This window comes from Passer domesticus, chromosome 3, assembly GCF_036417665.1.
Source record: "Passer domesticus isolate bPasDom1 chromosome 3, bPasDom1.hap1, whole genome shotgun sequence".
Taxonomy (NCBI): Eukaryota; Metazoa; Chordata; class Aves; order Passeriformes; family Passeridae; genus Passer; species Passer domesticus.
Genome location: NC_087476.1, coordinates 64,923,519 through 64,940,612, shown reverse-complemented (window position 1 = coordinate 64,940,612; position 17,094 = coordinate 64,923,519). Strand labels below are relative to the sequence as shown.

At 43.2% G+C, this 17,094-nt stretch overlaps 1 protein-coding gene across 4 annotated transcripts in view; it reads left to right on the top strand.

Annotated features, from left to right (window-relative positions):
* The window catches only part of PDE7B (phosphodiesterase 7B), a 169,914-nt gene that overhangs the window by 83,973 nt on the left and 68,847 nt on the right, over positions 1-17,094 (top strand). The window contains exon 1 of one of the 4 annotated variants that reach the window (XM_064413606.1): positions 4,410-4,731. The exons of the other annotated variants lie outside the window; for them this stretch is intronic. Within the exon in view, the coding sequence (XP_064269676.1) occupies positions 4,494-4,731 (238 nt within the window). The 5' untranslated portion in view covers positions 4,410-4,493. Of the gene's footprint in view, positions 1-4,409; positions 4,732-17,094 lie in introns of those variants that run through there. 4 annotated transcript variants of the gene reach the window in all.

Below are 17,094 nucleotides of genomic sequence, written 5' to 3'. Positions count from 1 at the left end.
CAAAGGCATACCATAAGCAGCTACTGATTTAAGATGATTGCACTAAATGCCGTCTAAAGGATACATGCTTTACATTTTGTAAAATCAGTATTTGATAGTCTTTGAAACTGGTCTCTACATTTGGACTTCTTAATGTTTGTGAATCACTTAAAAATTGGGAGCATTTTTCCATATTTTTAATAATATACTGTAAAAACAGACTATATAAATTTTTTTAGGTATCTGTTTGGAAATGCAAGTTCTGACACAATGCAGTGGTCTGGGTTAGCTGAAAGAATAGGCAAAGTTTCCAGAAGTAATGACTCTGCCACACTAATAATTTATGAGCCAATTTTTCAAAATCAGCTATCAGATGGAAGTGGGAGGAATAATAGAATATAACTTCTGCTTTACAATAGCCTGTTAATACAGAAAGGCAAAGGCGCCTGTACTCTAAGGAAGCTGTCAGCAAAGCTGCAGGCTGGAGGTCCCAGTATCGCTTACAGTACTGGCAAGAAGGAGACCACTGCTTGGGAATGAAGCTTGAGGAGGGAAGCAAAAGGAAAAGGCTGTGGGGGGCTAGAAGAGGAGAATCAAGGATCTTTCTTCACCATTCTTTTTTTACAGCTTTTGTGTGTCTGGACTGATTTGTTGTGGGAGAGCTGCTGGAGACAGTATATTTGGCACAAGACAGGGTAGCTCAAAGCCAGAAGGATGGTGCTATTGCCAGTTTAAACTATGGCTTTTCTTTTTTTCTTTTTTTTTTCCTTCCCCCCTCCCTTCTTTTTCTTTGAAGGAAGGAAAAGAAAAAAAGGGGAAGCAAGGGGTTTGCAATGAAAACCAGAGCAGTGGGTTAACAAGAACCCTGCAGGCTTCAGTAGACTGGAAAGATACACGAGGCACTTCCTCTACCATCTGGCATGCAATTATGCTGCTGCTGCTCTTAGTACATAACTTTGGAGTGAATAAGCAAACAAGTAAAACTTTTTTAAGAGACACCAACTATGAAACATCAGCTATTAATCTGTCAGCTTACTCTCTTCCCTTTTCTCCCACTACAGTATTCCTTTCCTCAAGTCTTTTCCAGTTCTCATGTCTACCTGTGAAAATATGCACTCCCTTGTCATGTTTTCGGATGACTCCATTTGCCATTTTTTTGGCATTGCTTCTCAGAATGAATAAGGGACAGAGCTAATGCATTTATATTTCCCTTGTAATCACTTAAGCTTCTTTAACTCGGAGTCAGGGAGAAACGCAGCTGATAGAAATAAAGCCATCCATCTCTGCTGAACTATTTCCTTCAAATATGGCTGGAAGTGTGAATGCAAAAGAGAAATTTCAGGTGAGCCAAGCTTGCTGAAGGACTGTTTAAAATGCAGTTATAAATGACTGGGTATATTGCTGTGTAGGAGTATGCATGATGTTGAGGTCACATCTTCAAGCTGAGTAAATCATCAGAGCATAGCTGAAGTCAGAAAAACAGAGAATTTGCAAAATCTGAGCATTTTGTCAATTAGAAATCTCTGAGAGTGATGCTACAGCTGATATTTGGTGCTAGAACTCCTCATATTCAAATATAGACCTTCAAGGTTTTCTTGTGAGCAGCTCCTATGTGGTTGCATTCTTATAATGAAAAAGCCCAAAAAAAAAGTCAGTTACAGCAAAATCTTGGATAAATTAAAGATAAGTAATCACAGAATTTGAGTACAACTGTGAAGTATAAGTTTATTAAGAATAAGATTAATTAATTTACAGACATACCGATAAATGCCAAGCAACAGTTTTAATATATTTTTTTCATTCACAACTGATGATCCTTAAACTGGCCAGAAATCAGAAAGAAAAACAAAAACTCCAGACTATCTAAAACAGTTGTTTTCATTTGACAGTAATTTTACAAGATAAAAAAATACATACATTTCGTTAGGTTTATTACACAGCTTCTTGAAATACTGATACTACAACAACAGATGTATTTCAGTTTGTTTTTTGACTGGCTTCCTTCTTTGCACCTGTAGAACTGTGAGTGAAAACAAATACAACAATTAATCCCGATCCTATCCATAAGACAGGTACCTACCCAACTGACCCAACTACAAATGATACAAAACCTTTTTTAAGGTTAAGGTAACCTTTTTTAATGATACAAAACCAATTTTAAGGACACGAGAAGGTAATGTAGATTCTGAAATCTCAGCAAATTTTATTCTTGCTATCAAGAGGGCTGGTGGCTAAGTTCTGTCAACCACTTAAATTTTCAGATATTCATCTAAAAATTAGTCTGGACATCTGTAGATACATTGCCTTCCACAATGTTTTGTATCTTTTATTATGGCTGGGAAAGACCTCCATAACCATTGAGTCCAACCTTCGGCAGTACATCACCCTGCAGCTAAACCACAGTGCTAAGTGCTGCCTTCAGTTATTTCTTGATCACTTTTTGCATTCAGTGTAGCTGGAAATGCCACAAGGATAGCCTTTCTTTCAAAGTGCTCTGGCTCTTTGCCTCAGTGGGGACCAGAAAGCACAGAGGTAAACAAAGAGGAAAAACAATAGCTGAAAAAAGTTACTGCAACTCCTTGTTGCACAAAACTAAAATTAAGTAGTTGGGGTGTAAGGTTTAGACTACTCAGTAGGCAAAGAGTCTTCAAAGTCTTCTGGATTTCAGTTGCATACTGTATCCCTCTTTGATAGGAACAGTGCTTTAAAGAGTAATTGCATGAGACACACCAATATAAAACACTTTAAATATTAAAATAAGCCATATGAAAATAAAACCAATAAAATTTGCCTTTCTAGAAAATTATAATCACAAATTGTATGAATGCTGTCAGTGCTTGTACTACTGTACTGCACATAATCTGTTTCTTTGTTCTTAACTCCTTTGTTCAATGAGTCAGGATATCCTGATACAAAAGACAGAAAAATATCAGCACAACAACAATACTATACTACTTTGGAATTGCTTCATAATTTTCAAGGCAAAGCTACCAAGTGTAGAGGGCTAATGCTAAGGCACCACCGTCTGCAATCAAAACTTTAGCAGACCATTACAGTTGTCAGTTTGAGGTTGGAGCATCAATATAAGCAAAACAGAGATCCTGTAACAGGGGAAACAACATGATGTTAATGAGAAGGAGAGGCGTGCACTCTGTTTTCTACATGTAAGGGTGTTAAGTTTCAATCCATTCTCTTGGCTTCTCTTCCTGTGTGAGGGAAGATCCTGCTTGTTTGACGGTTTATTTTTCCATCTGGAGAGAAGGCAGAACACTGAATGTAACCCAGAGAATGTAACGTATTAACTATGCATGTGAGGAAATGTTATAATGCCCACTAAAATCCCATTAAATAAGTCTTCTGCAATTTTACTGAAAACTAAGTGCTGGTGCAAGAGCTCAACCTCCACTCCCCCGCTGTACGCTCCGTAAACTAAGGGACAGAACAGTACCACGAGCAGGCTAAAAGAGGTATCCTGTAGAAAGGCAATATAAATGTTGTGAAAATCGCATGGCCCCTGCGGGTCCGGGATCCCCGGGAAGGGACGGGTGCTGCTACAGGGTCTGGCCAAAGGCAGCCCACAAGTCCGGGGAAGCCCTCGCTGACAGCTGCGCAGCCCCAGCACGCCACCTCTGCTGCTGCGGGAGCCAGAGCACTCCCCCGGGCGGCTTTGCCTTGTTTTTAAAGATTAGCGATGAATAATTGCCTCCTCGTCGTAGTCTGGGAGCGACCGCTGCCACCGGGCACTGTCCTAAAGTGAACCCGTTCAGGTGGAGCTTTACAGCCGAAGTGGCTGCGGGCGCGGGGCAGACCCCAACACCTCCCCTAAACCCGTCCTGTCACCAGCTCGTTCTCTGCGACCCCTCCAGCGCCGGTCCCTCCGGGTGCCCGCTCGGGCTGGCGTCCGGCAGCGGGGCAGGCGGGGGCACCCACAGCGCACTCGTGCTCCGCTCCGGGCCCTCGCAGCGTCCCGTGAATCACCGCCCAGCCTCCCGCCGAAGGGCAGCCGAGGTGACGGCGGGCCTTGACTAAAAGGCCAAAAGCCCCAGCGGCTCCGCAGCCAGCGGGGCGAGGAGGAAGGCGGGGCGGTGGGGGCTCCCCCACGGCATCACGGCAGGGATAAAGTCAAAGTGTTTCCGCCGCGGCGCTTAGCGGGCTGTGAGCTGCGGCTGTGGCGGCGCGGCCCCGCTGCCCCGAGTGCCGCCCGCAGCAGCGGCCCGAGCCCCCGCCCCCGGGTCCCGGCGCCGCGCCGGCATGAGCGGCGGCCCCGCGCCGGCCCCGCGGCAGCCGCTTCGCCCCGGCTGCAGGCGCCTGGCAGCGGGCTGAGGGCGCGCAGCGGCGGGAGCCCAGCGCGGCCGCCGGAGCCCGGCGCTCCTTCCTTCCGCGGGGCCGGGCGCGCCCCTGGCGAGGGGCGGCGGCGGTGGGCAGCCGGGCGCCCTCGCCCCGCTCTGGATGCCCATCGCGGCTGCTCGGGCCGGGGGGTGGCTGCCGCTCCCCGGCGGGGGGCCCGGGCCAGGATGCCGGTGCTGGAGCGCTTCTTCCCCGCGGCAGAGCCGGGCAGGCGGAGGAGGACGGGGGACGAGCCGATGCCCTTTCCCATGGGCAGCCTGCCCGGTTATCAGCAGGGGACCCTGGCCTGGGACTTGCCCGAGATGATCAAGATGGTAAAGCTCGTTTGGAAATCGAAGGGGGAGCTCCGCGGGGCGAAGCACAGAGGCGTTTTGGAGAGCGAGGATGCCCTGGGCGGTTCGGCAGGTAGGTTTCCCCCGCGCTGCTGCTCGGGGAATCTGCGGGGCAAACGCGGCTGGGGGCCGGGGGTGGCAGGGAGCCCTCGTCCCGTCGTGGGTCGGAGCCGCCGGGGCCGCGGAGCTGCCGGACGGAGCGCGGCCGGGCTGAGAAGGAACCCGTGCTGTGGGCAGCTCTCTGCCGCCGCCGGGACCCGCGCACCGCAGTTTGTGCCGCGCTGAAGCCACGTCAGTTTGCCCACGGCGCTGCCCCGGTCCGGTCTGTTGCGTGGCTTTCGTACGCGGGGTGATAGAGCTCGGCTGAAAACCAGAGCGAGTAGCTCCGCTGCTCCGAGGCTGACCTCCCCCGGGCAGCGGGGCTCAGTGCCGGCGCGGAGAGCCCTCCCGGCCCGCGTGGAGCTCCGCAGCGGCGGCCCCGCGGCCAGGGTGACGGAGAAGCGGCGCCCCGGGGCCGCCGGGCAGCGCGGCCGCTGCAGGAGCTGTGCCGGCTGTGTTCGCCGTGCCCTTCCGAGCGCATGGCCTCTCCTCTGCCACCGCCAGACCTCTCCCCGAGCTTTGCGTGCACTGGGATCCCTTCACAGGACCGCGCTTCTCTTGGGCAACGCTGAGCGACTCCCGTACGGCTTGGATTTTGATAGCCACCACTACTAAAAACTTGCGAAACGCTGCCCTGTCCCACTACTTTCTCTTTAAACGTGGTATATTACTGGGTAAAGAGCACATGCTTTTTCCTTAACTGTGTAAATCTCGTCTGTCAGTTTTTTCCGATCTCACCAACATATGGCATGTCATTACTGAAGTCCAGGTTAGACCTGCAGCATTTTCATTAGGGAGAGATGAGTTGACAGGTTAGCAGGGTACTCAATCAGTTGAATCTGCATCTTAACCTGTGCTCCGCACCGCTTATGGTTCAAAACCTCTTGCCTTCTCTTGAAGTCAGGGTCATAGGCCTATGGTTGTCTCAGTACCAGTCGGTAATTTTTTATCCTCCTGTAATTGCACTGCTGTGATTTAATAGACTTTATGAAACTGTGTGGCTTGTTTCTTCAGAACTCTGGATTATCTCATCTCTGCAGCTTGGTCACTGAATTCTTCCTATGCATTCAGTCTTCAAACATTGTGTCTGCTATTGAGACCTATAATTTACAGTACTTTGTACCAGAATAATTTAATTTCTTAGGTAGAATCACGTCTTTGTAGGTATTTCGAAGTGCTTGTTTTTTGTATGTACTTGTATATTCTCCGTAATTGTATATATAAACTTGAATATTAAATAGGTATCAGTCTATGACTTTTGAATGCCTGCTAGGGTTGGCTGGTTGGTCATTGTATGTCTGTTATTAAAAATGTGTGCAGTTTAATAAAAAAATGCTTGTTCCACTTGCATTTTGAAAAAGGGGAGGTAGGTCTTGGGATCTGAGGAAGATGTACAATCTGTCACCCTACTCTTGGGAATCATTCAGTTTAAAAGAATAATAAGTAAGAGTGATTGTGGATAATGTAAGAGGAGATCATATTGCTCTTTAATACCTGGAGCAAATCAGCTGGGAATGTACTGTAGCCAGCCAGGGAGATTGAGGCTTGTGTGGTGAATGCTGAGTGTTCAGAGATGGACCCTAATTAAGCAACTCAAGAAATGCTGCGTTGCTTACACTGTATGTATGAGTAATGGTGGTTTTTCAGTGTGCTTGTGTTGTATCTGGTGAAATTACTTTCATTAGGTAACAAATGAGATTCACCTTCAGATTCCTGGAGGCAACTAAAAATGAGTGTGAATGTACAGAGACAGATTAGTCCACTAGCAGGATGTGAGTAACTTGCATTTACTCAAATGGCCATTACTCGTATCCTGTGGAGGAGACAGTCCTCTTCATGGTGCCAGATCTATTTCATAAGCTCAGCTGACTTGCAGCAGTACAAATCCGGGCAGAAGATGACTCTTAACTCTCAACACTTTAAATACGAATCATCAGACAGTTTGAGGGAACCAGACCTGGGTTGCTGGTTTTTCCTCCTCAGCAACAGTCATCCTAGTAGTTTTCCCTCTTGTGGTTTCATTTTAGTCACTTTAAGTACATTGGAGTATGTGGGAAAACCAGTAAATGCTGAAATCTAGTATACTTAAATAAGTGTGGAGTCAAAGAATGCAGGAATGGGAAGAAGAGATAATCATTTGGTAGGCTCAGTAGTTTGAGGTACTCAGCTTCATGTTTGTGTTTTTTACATGTTTGATTCCTGGAAAAAAAAACCAAAAAACACAGAACAAAACTTCATAACTTGTATCTTATAAAAAAGGCAGTACTTAGTCAGGAATCAGATTTTCTTCAGGTGGAGTTAAAGCAAATAACTTCTGCTTGAGGTACTGCTAGCTAGGCAAATAAAGGTTGATTGTTCAGTAGTAGAATTCACAGCACTTTCCACATCAAGGGCTTTTTCATTTGAATTTGTAAGTATTCATGTGATAACTCATGTTGTTATCACATCCTCATGAAACTGCTTTGCTTACAGTAGAAGAGGAAACAGATATGAATTCTGGAAGGAAACAGTCAGGATTTCTGGCTTGCTTGATCATGTGAATACAGATTTAGCTAAACAATTTTCTTTGCCTTGTCCGAGTGACTGGACTGGGCTTTAGGCTGGCTTGCTAGAAAAGTCACAACCCTCTTAACCACAGATAGTGTGAAGGAGGGAGAGCTATATCTGCACATGATGTCAGTTTTGTGGATGGCAATGTCTTGGGGACCCATTTAGCTGTAATTTATACCACATTCCCCATTCCTGAGGTAGGACTAGAGAGCAAAACGATCTGTGTGTCTTGGGCTCTCATATGTAAGAGCTATATCTGGGTCTTTCACCTTGTTCAGTACCAAGAATAAGCTACTTAATCTCCCTGCAAAAAAAGGGTTTGCAGTACATCATGCAGCATGTAGTTGGGATGAATGAAGAACTCGGATTTCAGTGACTGCCTGCCTGGAGTTTCTAATGATGATTTATTTTCACTTCCAAAGCAGTAAAACTCACATATTGAGCCTTCTCTTCTTGTTGCACTGCTTTTTAATGTTAGTATCAATTAAGCCTACCGACCTTTTTCCTGCTCCTGGCCTGCTGTTGCTTAGTAACTCTTTTTTCTCCCCACCCATTTCAATCCCTGACCAAATCAGTACAAAACTGAGATTTTTTGAAGACTCTCTCCGGCTGTGCCAGGAGCCATTTCTGTGGGAAATGGGTATAATTCTGTCATTCCATACTGTGCTTCAAATAGATTATTTGCAAGCCAATGTCTTTTACTTGAATGAAATAACAGCATGTTATTAAACTGAATTATTCAAATAGTTCTGATCTACAACTGTGTTGATCTCTAGGAGGGAACTGTTCTGTTTATGACCCTAACTTTCTTATCACCCTCTCTTTTAGAGTTCAGCAGTAGCTTTGCATATCAAACAGACCTGATCAGGGAACAGGTACAGGTTTGCCTCCCAGAGTCTTCGTTAGGAGCATTAGCAACCTCTTAAGCTTACAGTGATCATCCCAGATAACTCCAGACAGACTTTCTGTGCTCAGTCATACACATGTGCAGACATGCATGACTTGGAGAGAAGGTGCAGTGCTACTAAGAATTATCAAGGTCTGTTGAGACACTGTGGGTTTTTTGAAATAACTCTGAATGTTTTTTTCCACTTACCTCTTTCTGTTGGTGGATGTTTTCTCAGAAATGTAGGTTCTGATTCATGTGTGTATCATGCTTGTTGTTAACTGGCAAGTCCCTTTGCCATGAGTAGGAAAAACAAGCAAGTACCACTCCTGTTACAGTTGGGAAAATCTCCACCAGTTATTGGTGTGTCTCTTTACTTCTCCTCTTCAGTCTACTGTCTCCTTTACAGTTCAGTAGTCTATTCAAACTTCTTGCTTGCTCTTTCAAACCTTAGAGCTGAGTGATCTTTTGATACACCTGTTGGAGAGGTCAGAGTCAAATCATGTGTTTCCTCAGTGGTTGCTTGAAGGTCTTCCTTAAAGTTATTCACAAGACTCCCACATACTTAGTTCTTCCATAGTAGCCCAGGAAATATGCCTTCTACTTAATTTTTCTTTTGTATTTAACAATTTTTATCATGCTGTGCAATAGCTTTGCTGTGCATGTGGAAATAAACTTCATGCTATCATTGCTTATGGAATCACAAAATGATTTGGGTTGGAAGAGGCCTTTCAAGACCATCTAGTTTCAACCTCCCAGCCATGGGCACCTTCCACTAGACCAGGTTGCTCAAAGTTCCATCCCACCTGGCCTTGAAGACTTCCAGGAACTGGCATCCACAACTCCTCTTAACAACCTGTTTGGGTGAATGTTTAGTTGTGACAACTTGAAACTCGTGGTTGTGTTTGTAGTTCCATTGCAGTAACTAATAATCATAAAATCTTAAAATTTAAATCTGTGAATTGCTGAGAACCAAATGGGGATTTGGCTAACTGCTTAAAATCTCATAGTTTTGAGTATTTGGTGCTGAGCATGTAGATGCCACAAATGTGGATCCTAGTAATAAATAAAATGTGGGAGGTATCAAATGGCATTGTCTTAGAATCTGACCAGTCTCCTGTTATTGTTTAGATTGAAATCAGCTTTGTTTATGTCCTGCTGACAGATGCACAGCAGGTAGGAGGGCAGATTGCTGTATATTTCTGAAGTTAGGTTTTCTTTTCTTCTTTTTTTCCCCCAAGTTTTATGTTGAGACTTGTTAAATCCATTACACTTAGAAAGACAAAGAATGTGAATTTGATACGATCAAGACGACCCATGGCAACTTTGCTTGCTCACTGACTGTTGTGTTGAAAGTCCTGCCCCTGGGAACAAGAAATATGCTATTCTATATTTCATGAAGAGCTGGTTAAATCAGTGGAACTGTGTGTGATGGTCTCATTAAGAATGGTGAAATTAAATGGTGTACAGTACCACTTCTGTAGTGTGTGTATGTAGACCAAGAGAGAAAATTCAGATCACATGCAACTCTTCAGTTTACTGGCTGAACATAAGTTATTAATACATAAGATTTGGGGCTGGTTTTTTTTTTTTTTCAAAAAGACTATGCTAATTTAGAGAAATGGCTTCAAAGATTAAAAGAAATAATTTTGAGATATTAAGTCATGGTCACCATTCAAATTCTGGTCCTTGTTTGACCTACCTCTTTACTTTGAAGTATTTTTAAAATGTAGTGTAGAATGAGAAGTTGAACGGATAGTAGAAGTCTTTCATTTTGAACGTGTCAAAATGAGCTTACGTGAATGTCAGTTGAAGTCGTGTTTATTTTGGGAGTGAAAATTTTCTACTTACCTACTGTGCTTAACCACTCTCTTCTGCTTCATTCTTATGTAAATTTTCTGGTGTGGATTTGTTGGGATTTTGGGATATTCAGAGTTAAGCTGTAAGTGACCTCTAAGATGATGAAGTTGAACTACTGCCATGTCCACCAAAACAGGAGCTAGATCAGAGGTAAACAGTAGAGAAGAAATAATGTGAAAATCTCACTAAATTCTAAATGGTCTTTCAGTTCAGCCTGGCTGGCACATTTTTTGTTTGCATTATCATGAATGTTGGAAAACAAAATTTATTTGCAGAAATATTTGGAGAAGCTCTTTGAGCAGCTGTTCATCTATATACAGCCATAAAAGAGAGAAAAAGATTACAATATTTTAGAGCTAAGACTTCAGGATAAAGGTAGGAGATAAACCAGAATTGCCCAAGTTGGATGTTGGCCAGGATGAAGAAGGGAATGGGGCTGGTGTGCTAGAAAATTGACAGAAGTTTATTGGTCTGTCAGCTCAGAGACAAATGAGCAGTCTGCTGAAAACTGTAAATACAAATAGAGCAAATTCCAGTGAGCTGTGTAATGGTGGCCAGATCTGTTGCTTTCAGTGAAGCTGTTCTAAATCTTAGGAGCCAAAGACGTGGCTTTATATATAAAAATACTGTTTTTAAAGGAAAAGCTGGAAAAGCTACTACACTGTAATACAAACAGAGCTTGGTGGGGGGGGGGGTTGTATGCTTGTTTGCTTCATTAGGATTAAAGCTGATGGTTTTCTTTTATCTTTGTTAAATTGACTCTAAAGTTCTCTGTACTCTGTGAAGAATTAAACTGATAAGTAGCAATAGAAAGCAGTAGTGGTATCAGCCATGCCTGCCTAGTGGTGGTGGTTTTCTGTATTGCTCAAATGTTGTGAGAGAAATGTTTAAAATGCATTGTGGGAGGCTCGATACTGCATTCCAATTTTCAAAGTAGGCAGTGCATTGTATGCAACATGTTTGCTGTTTCAGCGCTTCTTCATAACAAACTTTGTTTGTGATCTGTCATACTCTAAAGAGTTTGCTTGGAGACGTGCATCCCAGACAGCTTGCTGCAGTCCTGCTTTAGGAACTGCGAATTTGGCTTTCCATCCAGGCAACAAAGAGGAAGGGTGTCTATGTCACCAGTTTTTCCACTATGACCTATTCACACCCCCTCCTCAGAATATGCTAAACTATTTTACTGAAGATAATATCTCACATGGTGCCCCACCACTGCCACATTTCCAGGGGGCATCATTACAAATGGGCAAACGTGTCTGAATTGGACTTTTCCTACAGGAACTCCCTGGTGTCACCTTTATGAAAAAAGTCAGTTGACCTTAGGCTGATTCTTCACAGCAAGTATGCATCTGGTTCTGGCCATAATTCTATAATACTTTCTAGTTCTCTTGTCTTCCTTTTGTCTGGGCTAAAAAGTGAAACACTCTTGGGATATCCAACTTAAAATATGCTTTGACATTTGTTAATAACTTTTTGTAAGTCATCCTAACTTTTTTCAAAAAGAGATTCATCCTGCATGGAATAAATTACATTAGGTTAAAGTACTTAACTGACCCATGGTGTAGACTTGCAAGACAAAAATGTCTTCGCTCTTCATTTTTCCCGCAGCTTGCAGCCTGCAATTTCTTCTGTCACTGTTATGGCTAACAAACAAACAAACAAACTCTCTGTGTGAGAGAAGGAATAAATCCTTCATGCTTACCTCCTGGATAAAGCATTCTTTTGGCTCCTCTGTGGACTGCCAGCCGTGGTTTTCCCTGAAAAAGCTGAACGTAGTATGGTCTAAGGTGTGCAAAGAGAGAGGTCCAACACAGCAAGGATTTGGTAGGCTCAAGAGTATTGCTGTCAGTAATACTGTCACCCTTATTACAGTAGCAATAGAGAGGCCAACCCCTTCCTTTGCTCTTTGAGCAGAATATCCTGAAATTCAGGTATCCTTCAAATTTCCCTCAGAAAATAAAACTTTGCCATTGACCTTTGCCAGTTTATTCATAATCTCTGGGAATGCAATGCAGTGAGAGTGCTCCCCAGTCCTAAGAACCGAGGACCTGTTTGAAATAGCAGTGAAGCCAGGGACAGTCTTTCCATGGGCATGGATGGGCTTTGTTCTAAACCAGGATGTTCAGTGTTACTTTTGGATAAAACCCTGTGGAAGGTGTACTCTTGAGTGTCCCTTTATACACATAACACCATTTGGAGAAATTGCTATAAACTTCCCCAGCTCTGATCCTTTCTGAAGGGGAAGTGTGCAAAACTCTGCTTCCTGTGGGAGCGTATGAAATCCTTTCATCTGTAGCCAGCTCTGGCTTGTGTGGAGGTAATGCCCTTCAAATATTGCTATCTCAGTGTTCTCCTGATATCCCTGACCTAAGGTAAGGACAAAGTATTAACTCAAAGGCCTGCTTAAAAGATGCTCTGTGCAGGTGCATTTGGAAATTGAGCATTATCCTGGAGGGTTTTTGGAATGCACTGTGCTGTGGCAGGCATTGCTTCTTTCCTGCTGCTTAAGCACTGCCTTAAGATTGAATGCTTTGTTTTCAGCTGCTGGAATTACAGATCAGATGGAAGAATACTTCTAAACTAAGTACTACACAATAGTGTTTGAACACTGCTTTTGAAAGTTAAATCATAAAGTAGGTTCATCTAGTAGAAGGAATTAGTTTTAAGCTTGCTGAAATATGTTCCACAATAGTCAAAAACTAGTGTCTACACATATGTGCCAGGCGAATATTCAATTAAAAATCATACAGAATAATTGAAAAATGCAGGTGCAGAACATTTCTTAAGCCATCAAAATTCTGACAGGTGCTGATGAAAACACTTTCCATACTCAGTCCATTATCCTGTTTTTAGTATCTGTTGGCTAAGTTCTTCCTTGTCCAATAAGAAGTGCTTCTGTGAGTGAGTTTTTTGTTAGTTAAGGTTATCAGGAGCAAGTCTTCAGGTGGGTTATCTCTGCATGTTATCTGGGTTGTCAGGAGACTGTGTTCATTGAAACACGAGGGGCTTGTCCAAATAGCTGTGTTCCAAACTTTGCTTATCCAAACATCTTCCAAATAGTTCATGTGTGCAAAACTTAAACTAGAAATCTTGTAATTACAGGCTTTCATGGCAGATTTCTTACTTCCTGCTTCCAGTCTGAATGGATATTCTGCAGGAACAGCTGCCTTCACAGTAACTGGACAATTGCATTTCTAATTCCAAGTGAAATGAGAGTATAAAGGGGTGAGAGAGACTGGCCTTCTGTGAAATGCCAGAAAAAATTACTTTATACAGCTTGGGGTCTGCATGCAGTTTAGTCTCATTAAAAGAAGTGGGGAGAAGAAAAGAATTCTGCACTCCCTGATTGCAGATTATTTTAGTGATACAGATTATGTTCAGGCACACTAACAGCGAGAAGCAGAAAACCGCATGCAAGAGATTCTGAACTTTATAGGTGCTGCACAGCTATTGCACTTGCTTTCTCTTCTTCCTGGAAGCGCTAGTGAACATGCATTTCATGTTCTCATTTGGGAACTAAAGATAGATGAATAAATTAGTACTGGGAATATCTCAGAACTAAAGTCAGTTCTGTGTGTGTAAGTCTGTGTGTTGCTTTTGATGGCCACTGGAAAAGAGACTAAGGAGAGAAGAATTTACTGCACAGCTGAGAACTACCACCCTAAAATGGCAGAGGTGCAAGGCTTTTAGGTGAGACACTGTCAGCATACACTTCCAAGCAAGGTTGGTTTGAACATCCTGCTTAGAGTCAGCAAACTGAGACCTCTCAAGGAAGCAGAGCAGTGAGGAGCAGAGAGCACTTAGAGGAGACAAGCAATGGGTAGGAGTTGGAGGGAGAGAAGGTAATTTCCTCAGTGCTGTTTAGTTCACTAGCATGTCCCAAATTTAGTCCCAAATTCCCTCCTTGTCAGTCATGAAGAAGGCAACAATCACTGCTGTGTGTAAGTGCTGGCACAGCTTTTTCCCCATCTTATTTCTGTCAAGTTGTCCTGCCCTCTCACTAGAAACCATAATTGCAGATGTGGATAGGGGCATGGTGACACAGATGAGATGGGTTGGTGTGGTCCTGCATTGACTCTTAGAGACTTTTTTTTTAAGAAGCATGTTGTGAAGTATGGTTTATCCGTTTTTCTAGCTTCATGCATCTCAGCCAAAGTGATGAAAAGATCAAGGACAGCAACTCAAGTTACAGCAGCATGGGGCTCATGCTGAAGACATGCTGCAGGCAAGAGCATAAAGGACGTTGCAGGACTACAGTAGTTCAGCTTAATGAGTAATCAGAAGGTTTCAGTATGATATATTCTCTTTTTTCCTGAGTACTAGTTAACTTACCCATTGTAAAAGTGAAAGGGATAGTGATAGTAGGACTTGCGAGGTGAGTGGAGATAACATATTGCAGGCAAGGTGGAGTGCAATAAGTAATAAGTAACTCAAGATGTAATTTAAGGTGTAATAAGTAGCTTAATACAGAAGTGTTCCTGAAGACCCTATTTTGCTGGGGGAGAATTAATAAGAGTCCGAAGTGTGGGATTTTCCTCTCAGAACTGGACTGGAATGTGTTCACTGAGTGGTCTGTGTGGCTTACCTGTTAGAAATGAATGATCCTTGACAAGATTTTGCAGATCATCAGTAGAACCTGAATGCTCAGATCTTCACTAATAACTAGGTCTGGAGTTCTGCTTCAAGATAGAAGCCTAACTTAAGTGTCAAGGAAGCTACCTCGTTTTTGCCAAATAATGCTTAAGCTACCTACAGAATACCGTTCTGGTTTTTGGAGTTAAAAGATGCAATTTGTGAAATGTGATCATCTATTGAAATCACTTAGCTGTTAAATCATAATTACATTGAAGAGATGGAATTCAGAATAAAGTTATAACCAGCAAGCCTATTTAATTTCCCTGTGGAATAGTAATAGAATAGATCTTCCCTCGCCCGTTTCCAGCCGTGCACATCATTAAGTACCTACTAAGTAGCTGGCAAAACAGAGTAAAAGTTAAACTAACTTTGCTAATAGTGAGCTGGAATTCTCATAATGAAAATGCAAGGTACCTTATTTAAATATTGGCCCCTTGACAGAATCTGCACCACAAGCCTCACAAGACTGTCACTAATCTTTCTGTAGGTGCCCTGTAGCCAAAAATGTGCTGATGTCTGGCTTTGCACAGACTGGAGACCTGGGAGATTATATGTTTTGAATAGGATCAAATGACTAGAAGGGGAAAGCACTCTATACTTAGCTGCCTTGTCATACAGACAGAAAAACGTTTTGCATGTGACCTCGTTAATAGCATGAGTTAAGAGCAACACTGAATTAGAGGCAGAACTTCTGAAGCTTAGATCATCATTGAGAATCTGTGTTTTTCTCTGGTCATCTGCTTTATTTTTTTTTCCCCTGTTCTCCTATTTAGACTTCAATTTTCATGCTGACTTTAGGTCACATGGAAGGATGAGGGTGAGGAAAAATCGCCAAGCCAGTTCTCCTCCATTTTAGAAAAGCAGAGCAACAGTTCAATACAGGATTTTTTTGACCATCGCTGTCAAGTCCTCGATTTCTCTTAATAGTCATTTGTTCTCCCTTCTTACTGCAGTCTATCCTAGTATACTCCTCAGCCTCCATGCCTTTGAGCATCTTTCCAAATTATTATGACCAGACTGACTACCTCACTGCAAATTAATTCTCTTCTGTTGCAATCTCTGTCTTCAATTTAACTGGTTCCCACACCTGCAGTATTAATTGCCTCTATTTTAGATAGCCTTTGAAGCCTTCCTCTCCTGTAGCCTCCACCTCTGTGCACAGTACATTTTCACTGATGCTTCTTTCAACAGAAAATTGGCATCCTCTGTCCCTTGCACTCCCTTTTTCTCCTCGTTATCGGCAGAATTTTATTTACTGCTCCTTTCCTGTAATGAAGGATAGCACATGGTAGATAAGGCTGTGTCCTGTTGGACTCTGTAGACGGTGTCCCCTACAAACACACTTGCTATTTCACTGTATGAATGGCTTGTGAAATGCCTCATAAATATCTGTTTCCTGGCTCAAGTCAATAGAACTCCTCTTTTCCCCAGATAGCACCCCACACCTTATTTTAATTAGGGTAGATTAAGCTACTGGGACGACTGTCACGGTGCAAATGCAGGCATGCTGTTTAAATTGTGTGTCACAGCCAGGAGGTATATATTCAGTGCCCTGCAGGAGCTTCTGTTTTACTTTTTTCCAGAAGGAGAGAGTAGATACTGAAACTTAATTTTCTATGAGAACCTCATAGTGCACTGGGTCACGAGCACTGCAATAACCAAAACCCTATGGCTTGTAAGAGTCAGCAGCTTTCCCAAGTGAACTGGTAAGATGCTGCCAGTAGAAACTTGTTTGGCTTTAGTACTGTTGCTCAAAATTCTGCTCCTGTTCCCAAACCTATCTCTTTATCAAGAGGAGAGCCTCAGCCTCTTCTGAGTGGGCACAAACAGGGCATGCAGCAGCAAAACTTTGTATCTGTCCCAAATTTTTCTTATAGTCAAGAGTCTGATAAAGTAGCACAGAACCATCAGAGCCACACTGAGGAGCAGAAGTGGAAGAAGAAGAGATTAAATAAAATAAAGCAGCATAGTAAAAAGAAAAGCATGTAAAAATATGAATGCCAGACAGATGGCTTGGGTGGGGAGCACAGCTAATCCGTGGGTTATCAGAACAGTTGGATGACTGTTTAAAATCTCTTTAAAGAGGGAAACCGGTAATTGAACTGGATTGGACAAGGACAGAGCAAAAATAAGCTGCACTGAAATGAGGAAAGGACAACTTCTTAAACATCTCTTATGTAGTGCTACATTGCATTACAAATCGTAAAATGGTTTGGGTTGGAAGGGACCTCAGAGATCACATAGTTCCAACCACTCCACCATGGGCAGGAACACCTTCCACTAGACCAGGTTTCTCAAAGCCTCATGCAACCTGGCCTTGCACATTTCCAGGAATGGGGCATCCACAGCTTCTCTGAGCAACCAGTTCCAATGTCTCACCACCGTCATAGTTAAGAATTCTTA